Source organism: Chiloscyllium plagiosum, chromosome 28, assembly GCF_004010195.1.
Source record: "Chiloscyllium plagiosum isolate BGI_BamShark_2017 chromosome 28, ASM401019v2, whole genome shotgun sequence".
Lineage (NCBI taxonomy): Eukaryota > Metazoa > Chordata > Chondrichthyes > Orectolobiformes > Hemiscylliidae > Chiloscyllium > Chiloscyllium plagiosum.
The window spans coordinates 41,941,268-41,950,948 of NC_057737.1; the positions used below are offsets into that span (position 1 = coordinate 41,941,268).

Genomic DNA, 9,681 nt, shown 5'->3' on the forward strand with positions numbered 1-9,681 from the left:
CTGGGCTTGAAGAAACCAAAACATGAAAGTTTTTTTTTTAAAAAAAAGTTACATATACAGTAACTTTTCCTAAAGTATGAATATTGTTTTGATATTGGTGAATGCTGTCATAGCCCTCAGTAATGGGATGAGAGTTCTCTTTAGTTACTGTGTTGAGCAATTTGAACTGAGGACAGGAGTGTCCCACATTGTAGAACAAAATGGTCCTAACTTTACAATCTCACTATTCTAATTTCTGATAGCTGGAGGGAAAATATAGTTAGCTCAGACAGATTCAAGTTGAAAAGCATTTATTTCGATATGTTACAGCAGGGTGTTCACCAGACAAAGAAAGAACATTTTCTTCTAAAAGACACCACCTTTGGAAGGGCTACCTTTCAAATGAGAACTTACATTGGAGGCAGTCTGCCCTCAGAGGTAGATGGAGTAAAACCCCACGACATTCTTTGAAGAAGAGTATGGAGATATTTCTTCTGTGCTTTGGCAAAGATATACTTATTAACGGATACCACTACAATAGATTATCTGTCACATTGCTCAGTGGAGCTTCCTATTTGTAGTTTTGTTGCTGCATTCCTACATTGAAAAAGTGACTAAGCTTCAAAATTATTTCATTAACTGTAAAGTACATTGGGATGTTCTGAAGTTGTGAAAGGCTTTTCTTTTTAAATGCAAGGTTTTAAAAAAAAAGTTTTATTTATCCAGCACGTACTTCATTCATAATACTGACGTTCTGTTGCCCCTGTCTGTCTTCTCCTCAGATCCTTTGTTATAAAATTTAATTCTGTGCAAACCATGTGTAGTACTCAGTGTCGGGTCAATAACAGAACAATCTTTGTTCTTATAGCAGGATACGCTGAACATTTAATCTCCATTTGCCACTTTGCTTTTTATCAGTACAACAAAGAAAATTCAAAAAAAGTGCGCAACAGGACCATCAGTCCCTACTTTGGGAATTATTCCTTCACAAGATACCAACTAGAACAGTGCAATACTCCCTCAGTAGTACAGTGAAAGGTCAGCCTGGATTACGTGCATAGATATTTGAATGGAGCTTGAAACATTCTGACCTGGAATTCAGAGGACTGAATGAACTACAGCTAACATCAACAAAACACAAACTCATTCAATGACTCATGGCCAAAGGCATTGCAGATGAAAATGTTATCTTCCTTATCTAGCCACTTTCAACCAAGCTGTGGAGATATCAGTGGCATTAACCTGTCTGCAGATATATAAACTTGGTTTTTCAGTAAGGAGAGGGATTACCCCAATTACCCCATGGGCTAAAGCCACCAAACGAGAACCACATGCTTTAGTCCAACTGGCTTGACTGCCTTATAGGTCAGTGCAAAAGTCAACGATTAACACTGTCTCTCTGTCAATGTGGCTGGGTCAAAGCTGGAACTCCCAATCAAACAGCACTTTGAGTCTACCTCCACCACTTCCAGGGAAACTAGAACAGACAAATGAATAAATGTCAGGGAAGGAATACAGACACAAAAAAAGTCAGCTTTGTTAGACAGAAATGGAAATGATGGTAATCAATTGAAGCCTGCTTATTGAGAAAGAAGGTACACTTTAAATTTAGCTTACACAAGCATTTCTGCACACACCGCTTCCGTTTAAAAACTTTGCAACAAATGTAGGGTATCTATTCTCTATCGCCTTTGTTGAACAGGAGTGGAAATCATGGCAAAGCAATGGAAGCCTGTTTATTGCGAAAGGAGGTACACTTTAATTTAGCCTATACTAGTATTTTTGCGCGCGCACACACACCTTTCTTTTCTGTTTAAAAGAAAACTTTACAGCAAGTGAGGGGTCGCCACTCTCTAACCACGTATTTGCAGTAATTTGTGGAGGGGAATGGGCTCACCCTGTTAATATTCCTCTGGCTCCTCAGGCTGCTCAATGGCGGCCTCCCGGGGGTTGACACCGTCCTCGATGGAGTAGAGCACCTTCTCCAGTTGCTGGACCAGCCCGTTATCTTCCTGCTGGTTCTCCTGGCAGATCATCTCGATGCTTCTCAGCTTTCCGTAGTAAAAGTCCCGTTCTTTCTCCAGCTCCAGCAGGTCGCTCTTCAAGGCCCTCACTTGCTCGGCCAGCTCGGCCACATGAGCGTCGCCATTGCCCGCCATGTTGTTGTTGTTGTCCGCGGCGCCGGCGGCCGTTACGGCGCTCTTGGCGGGAGATTGCACCGACGCCGCCGTCACGCCGCCGCCCGACTTCGGGGCGGCCTTGGAGCGAAGCAGCGAGGTCCCCGACGATGACGACCGCACGGCTTTGTCCTTCTTGTCCGGGCCCGAGGCGGCGCTCAGAGTGCTCAGCGTCTTCTTGGGCTTGTTGAAGTGTAGGCCCGAGGCGCCGGGAGACGAGCCCGCCTCCTGGCCCTGGCGGGCGGCCACCGGCTCGTACGGCCGACCGTCGTAGTTGGCGTCGAAGAAGCGGCGGAACCACTGTAGGAACTCGAAGTTGTCCTGGAACTTGCCCTTCATCAGCTTGTCCACCGCGATGACCTTGTCCACCTGCATCTTCTTGAAGGCCGCCTGCAGCAGTTTGAAGTTCTGGATGTACTCGTGCTCGAGCCTGGCCAGAAACTTGACTTTCTTCAGAGTGATGGAGCCGGGGAACAGCATGTCCATGAACTGGCAGTAGGCCACGCCCGAACACAGCTGCTCGATTTTGGTGTAGTTGAACTTGAGAGAGTTGTTGACCCAGGCCAACATGTCGTGGCGGCTCAGGTTGTCGCTGGTCGAAGATGTAAAGTAAACGTTGACTGCCATTCGATTTCGGTTTGCTTTCCCGCACTTTTTTATTTTCCCTTTCCCCTCCTTTTGCTGTTTATTTTAAAGTATATGTCTCTGGTCCAGGTTAAACTGCAACTCACTCCTTACAGTGACCTAATGGGTTAGGTCACAATAAGTGTGGTTAAATATGTTGCAGAGCACTGTAGAGCTTATAAATAAGTGTTTTTTTTATATCCCTATAAAAAAACCAGCCATTTTCAGCCAGTGGAAATATCCGTGTGCATAATTGTCTTGAACATGGTCAGCCAATCCCAGTGGTGTCTCATGTCAGCTACACTTGTGATGTTCAGGAGCCACAGCTAGAGATGCTAGGAGCAATTATCAAAACGTTGATTAATACCAAGGTTTTTATTTTGTTTTAATCATTCACAGGATGTAAGAGTTGCTGGCCAATTTATAGCCCATAGAGAAAGTGAGGACTGCAGATCAGAGCTGAAAATGTGTTGCTGGAAAAGCGCAGCAGGTCAGGCAGCATCCAAGGATGCTGCGCTTTCCCAGCAACACATTTTCAGCTCAATTTATAGCCCATCCCTAATTTGTCCAGTTGAAGAGTCAATCACATTGCTTTGGAGTCACATGTAAATGAGACCAGGTAAGGACACCAAATCACTTTCATGTTTGTCTCAGATTTCCAGCATCTGCTGTATTTTGCTTTTACTTAAAGAGGATATACAGGTAACTCTCATAGCCATGATGACAGCTCCTTCCACATGACCCTGGTTTTCATGTTGAAAAGGCTTTGTCCCAGCTATTGTGACAATTGTACCAGCCCCTCTTGAGATCTGACAGCAGAACTTCGGAAACAGACTCCAAACCATCGGAAAACCCATGAGTTTTCCCATGTTTTATAGCTGTCATTTCATGTCCTCATTTCATACGTTGACCTGGACTCAAGAATCTCAGCAGTGACAATGTTTTTTTCAAAATCAAGCTACAGATGTTCCAGGACCCCTAGTGTGTAGCTTTTGCATTATTACTGTGCCTGACGTCTAAAGCTGAGGTTACCCAAAACTGTTGATCTGGGAGCATAGTGGGATGAAGGTGAGGCCTTTACTGAGGACTGATTATTCATCCTCAATGAGGGGGAGGTCTGTGGGGATGGTGAAAACACAGCAGAGCTGGGAACTAGGACCTGGTGTGGAGTTGGAGTTGGGAGTGGGGGCGGAGATTGTCTCTGGAGTGGGTGTGGTCATAGTAACGTGGATGACATCACCAACGTAAGTGTCACACACCATGGGGGTCAGATGGGCAGAAGCGGTGAATTCGGTGGCATCTGCGGGGGCAGAAGTGACGTTCCATGTGACGTTTACGATGTCTTCGGCAGTGTTCCGGTCATTAATGTCGGTGGGAGTGGAAGTGGTTGAAGCAGCGGTGACTATGGGGTGGAAGTGACGTGCTGGGTAGTATTTGCAGTGGTTTCGGCAGCAGTGGTTCTAGCGGCGGTCACTGAGGCTGTTTTGCTGGCAATTGCAGAGGCATTATAGTTGGTGCTGGCTTTGATCTGTGGAGCACCAGGGGTGGAAGTGACATCATTGTTTGCTGGGATGGTGGTGGCTGTAATGGACACGTGGTTAATGGCATCTGAGCAGTTCTGGAGGCCGGGAGAAGGTTCTGGAATGATCAAGGAATCCCAAGTTTGGGGGTAAGTACATGAAAGTTTGGTGTAATTATGTTCCTTGATGTCCGACATGCTGGAGAAAAAGCATTTGTTGAGTGTGTGGATGCTTCTCAAGATGAAGAATAACAGAGGCTCTTTGTAGGTCTGGGACAGTGTGGCCCTGAGCTGGGGCAGGGCTGACTGCAGGGAGAGTAGGTGGTGGTGTATGGCTGCAAGTGTGGAGCAGAGGATCCAGAGAGTGATCTGTTTCTGGAGGCTTTGGATTTGCCATTGTAGTGGTTATCCTGGTCAGGTCCAAATTATGATGGTCTGAATGTAGTCTGGAGTCCAAACAGGATAAGTCGGTTGTGTAGGCAGGTGCTGAGGAAGGAGATGTGGCTAAAGTAGCAGAGCTGCTTCAGGACGTGGCAGAAGAGCTTCAGGGCAGAGGAGATGAACTGGGGGTGCAGTGAGAGAGAGACTCACTGAATCCTTATAGAGGGAGGAGGAGAACTTTTTCAAGGTGTGCATCCTTGGAAGAGGCTTCGCAGTAAGGTTATAATCAACTGGGAAAAAGTGGGGACTGCTGATGTTGGAGATCAAAGTCAAAAAGTGTGGTGCTGGGAAAGCACAGCCGGTCAGGCAGCACCGGAGGAGCAGGAGAGTTGATGTGTCGAGCATTAGCTCTTCATCAAGAAAATTTCTCCAGCCAGGTTTAATGTTCACCTCGTTGCGATTTCTGATTCCCACCATTGTGTGGCTAAAGGTTTTGACCAGATATCAGGCTCTACCAAAGAGGTGGGAATATTAGGAGGAGGAGTCATCCTGGACCTACATCTAGCCCTTGTTAAGAAAACAACGTTGCTACTGACCCTGAAAAGGATTGTATCAAAAAATTTCAATCAAGGATAGTGAGGGATGAGGAAATTACAGAAACGGAACAAATTTCCAGTTGAATGTTAGAAATAGCACAAGATTTAAGCATTACACTTGTTCTCATGTCTGTGGCTGTGCAGCGGTTTCCAATGGCAGACAGAACAGTGACAGGTGTGCCAGTGTGAACTAGCAAGCTGACTTCACAAAACTGGCCTGGAAGCTCAGTCTATTTGTAGCCTGATTCTAAGTAAGCACAATATTTTAAACAAAAATATTCAGATCCTACAAATACCCTTACAATAAAATAGAGGGGACTGATTAAGGCTGTGCTCATTGCATAATAACTGGATATAATAACTGATTAGTTAACTTTCTCATTGGGAAGTCCTGTCTACCCTGAGAGTCCAAATGAACTGGGTGATAATAGATGATATGTTCTGGCTGCTGACCGATCATTTCCCCTAAGATTCATTGGAGGTTGACTTTGTTGAATTTTAATATTCTGAATTAATATTTCGCAATTACAGAATTTTTCTCAAGCTTTTTCAGTATTTTTGCAAACTCCAATTTCTGATGCAACAGTGAACGTTTGATGTTATAAAATACCTTGGTTTCCACCTTTCACCCAGGCAATTGAAGAATGGAGAAGCAAGTCTAAGGAGAAGCAGAAATTCTGGTTGTTTTCTGACAGAATCTGCCAGTCTGCAACCCTCCTTAACAAGAGAACTGTATCCACAAAGCCCAAGAGATGATTGGAGATCTGTGCATAAGAGATGGTGATTTAAGTATTTTTCAGGATATAGAAACAGGAGTAGACCATTCAACCTATTGGCCTAGCTCCATCTTTTAGTTAGTTCTTAGCAGACGTATAAGTTCACACCCACGTGCCTGCCTTTATCCCACATCCAAGCTCCAATTAATCGAAAATCCATTGTCTTTTGGGGAGACAATTTCAGCTTTCTATTCACCTTTTAAATGAAAAAATACTTCCTAATTATCCCCCACCAGTGGAAATAGTTTATCTGCATTTCCCCTGTATTCTCCCCTAAATTCTGTTAGCATTTTCAACACTCCATTCAATCACCAATCAATTTTACATATTCGAAGGGAATAGAAGCAACCTTTATGCAATTTGTCTTTCTAATTTAATCTAGTAGCGCCAGCTACAAACTTGTCCTCTGGCCAAATGAGGATGTATTTTTCATGTGCTTAAATTAATGCATATTACAGCTTTTTTTTGCAATTTAATAATCCTGTGATGGGATTTAGGCATCATTAGCAAGGTCAGCATTTGTTGCCTGTCCCTATTCTCACTTGAACTGAGAAGTTTGCTAGGCTAATTCAGAGGCTACACACGGCTCTGACTCTAAAACACATATAAGAATGTCAGATTTTCGTCCCCTGAACAGCATTAATGAACCAGGAGGGTCTCTATAACAATCAATGATAATTTTATAGTGAGCATTACTGAGACCGGCTTTCAATCATAGATTTTATTGGATAATGAGGGGTGACCTGATAGAGGTTTATAAAATCATGAGGGGCATGGATAGGATAAATAGACAAAGCCTTTTCCATGGGGTGGGGGAGTCCAGAACTAGAGGGCATAGGTTTAGGGTGAGAGAGGAAAGATATAAAAGGGACCTAAGGGGCAACTTTTTCACATAGAGGATGGTACGTGTATGGAATGAGTTGCCAGAGGAAGTGGTGGAGGCTGGTGCAATTGCTGCATTTAAAAGGCATCTGGCTGGGTATATGAACAGGAAGGGTTTGGTGCAATATGGGCCAGGTGCTGGAAAATGGGACTAGATTAGGTTAGGATATCTGGCCGGCATGGATGAGTTGGACCGAAGGGTCTGTTTCTGTGCTGTATGTTTCTATGACTCTATAACACATCACCAGATGCCTTGGCAGGATGTCCCCACAACATTAGCCTCAAGATTTCTAGTCCAAGTATGATACCATCCTCCTCACGTTGCTTAGATGCTGCTTAACCTGCCTTGGCAACCTTTCCACCCTTATTCTTATTTATTTCCAGAACCTGGAAAGACGACTCATAACATTTTGTTTTGATAGAATCTTCCCACACAGTAAAGGTCTCTTGATCAGTGAAAAAGGGTCTTTGGTAACCAAACAGTCAGCAACACACCCTTCACATGAGAAGCAATTCCCACTATCACAAGCAAAAACAAAAATCACTTTTACAACCAAATCAGAGGAGTAGCCTTTCACTCATTCCTAATGTGAGGAATGAGTGAAAGGCTACTCCTAGTTCCTCTACTAACTAAATGGCAGGGAGATTCCTGTACTTTAATTACAGTGAAAGATGATACTCCTACCACACTGAGGCATGGGTGATGGTTTCAGTGTTGCATTGCCTATGTCTTTGGATAGACACTTACATGTGAATTAAATACAAATTTAGCAAGTTTTGTCAATTGGCAAATAGCATTGTTCCTAAGGCAGGGCTGACCAAATCATGACAGATTTTCCACCAGCTCAGTTGAGCAGGTTAAAATCCTGATACTTAGCACCAGTATGAAAAACTTGAGTAGTTTTAACTGTCCAACCTTCCAATTTATGCTGGATGGCCAAAGTTAATAATGTCTCCAAGAATAAGTTAATTAGGTGGTTGATGGAAAGAGAAATAAAGGGAGAACTAAATAAAACATTTGCAAATTAGTGTCATGTGAACACTAGAAATGACAAACCGTAGTTTATATGTGAATGTTGTTTTAGTTCAACCAGGTTGCATTCAAGCAAGTGAGTTTAATCAATGAATGATGTCTCGATCTCAGTTGAGACTGACAGGTTTTGAAGAGAAATTCAACTATTCATTCATTGAAAAAAGGACGCATGACAAAATTTCACCTTTTAAAATTGACTGAAACAAATACAAAAAGAACACTAAAAACTATATAATTTGTCAAACAAGACATAAAGTTTCAAACAATTTGCCTCTACCTTTAGAGAGAATTGAAAATTCCAACGGGAAAACATAGGTCACATAACCACTTTCATTTTCCCTAAAGTTAAAGATACAGTCACAAACAATTGTCTTATAAACCAAGAGACATTGTCCTGAATCATAATCTTCTAGTTGTAAAACTATAATGAATGGCAATAGCCAGTACAGAGAATTATTCGGCATTCAATTATCCAAATATCGGATTATCCGGCAAGATTGCAAGGGCCCGATGCTTGGCTAAACAATGTTATCCGACATTCGATTATCCAGAATTCAACTAAGCGAACAAGATACTCCCCGCCTGTTGCCTTTGGATAATTGAGGCTCCTCTGTATATCAAAGGACAATAATTTAAGAAAATAGCAAGGAGAATTCCGAGATCTAAGTTCTTAGAGCATGCTTTGGTCCCCCAATACTTGTGATGTGAGGAACCAGCAGTGTGGGTAGTGTTTGCGTGTGAATATGTAGTGTTTGCGTGTGAGTGTGTGGTGTTTAGTGTGAATGTGTTTGTGATTTTCTTTCTGTGTGTATGTTTGTGGTTCTGTGTGTGTTTGCGAGTGTATGTGTATATGTTGTCTGATTCTTTGTGCACTTGTATGTGTGCTTGTGTATAAGGATGTGTGTTTGTATGTATGGGTGTGGTGTTTTAGTATGAGTGAGGATGGGAGTGTTTGTCGTGTTGTGTGCATGTGTGTTTATGTGAGTGAGTGGTGCTTCTGCGTGAACATTTGTGTGTGGGTGAATGAGTGTATATGTGTGATTCTGTGTGTGTGAGTGAGTTTTTTTTTGTGTGTGTAAGTGAAGGTGTGTGTTTATGTGAGTTTGTGTATATTTTTGTGAATGTGGTATTTCTGTATATGTGTGTGTGAATGGTTTGTTATGTTTGTGCATATGTGAGTGCGTTTGTGTGTGTGGGGTTTTTAATGTGGTCTATGGTGTTTTGAATGCGTGTGGTTTTTCTGTGTCTACTGTACATAAATTGAAAGGTGTGGCAAATGAGTTATTGACATAGCAGAGGAGTTAGCTACTTCCTGGGAAAACACATTTTGTACGGCTGGTTAGATGCCCATTCACTAATGGAAAGCTATAGCTCAGCACAGCTGCTGAGTGATAAACAACACCCTTTGCATACACATGATCTGATCACTATGGAAAGCTCATTAAATCAATCTGCCATGGTACACAGATGCAGGTTCGAGTAGAAAATGCATTCCTGATCCACACAACACAAGTTGTGCTGTCACTCCACTTTGTTAATTCTTTGCTTTCCTAAGTATGAATCAAGGTCAGTCTTGGTCCTGCTGGTACACCCCTGAGTGAGCGGGTACAGCATTTTGTTATTCCTTGAGGTACAGAATAAAAGGCAGAATGGTGGGGATGTGGATAGGTATGCTGCACTTAAAATTCTTCCACCACCCCAACTAGCCCTAAGT

General features: G+C 42.9%; 1 protein-coding gene across 1 annotated transcript; it reads right to left on the reverse strand.

The window, feature by feature from the left end:
• Positions 1 to 273: 273 nt before the first annotated feature.
• On the reverse strand, positions 274 to 3,099 carry LOC122564145 (microtubule-associated protein RP/EB family member 1-like). The gene is made up of 2 exons (XM_043718773.1): positions 1,877 to 3,099; positions 274 to 1,456 (listed from the first exon to the last, which is right to left on the reverse strand). The coding sequence occupies exon 1, from the start codon at positions 2,781 to 2,783 to the stop codon at positions 1,881 to 1,883; it is 903 nt and encodes a 300-aa protein (XP_043574708.1). The 5' UTR covers positions 2,784 to 3,099; the 3' UTR covers positions 274 to 1,456; positions 1,877 to 1,880.
• Between the last annotated feature and the right edge of the window lie 6,582 nt (positions 3,100 to 9,681).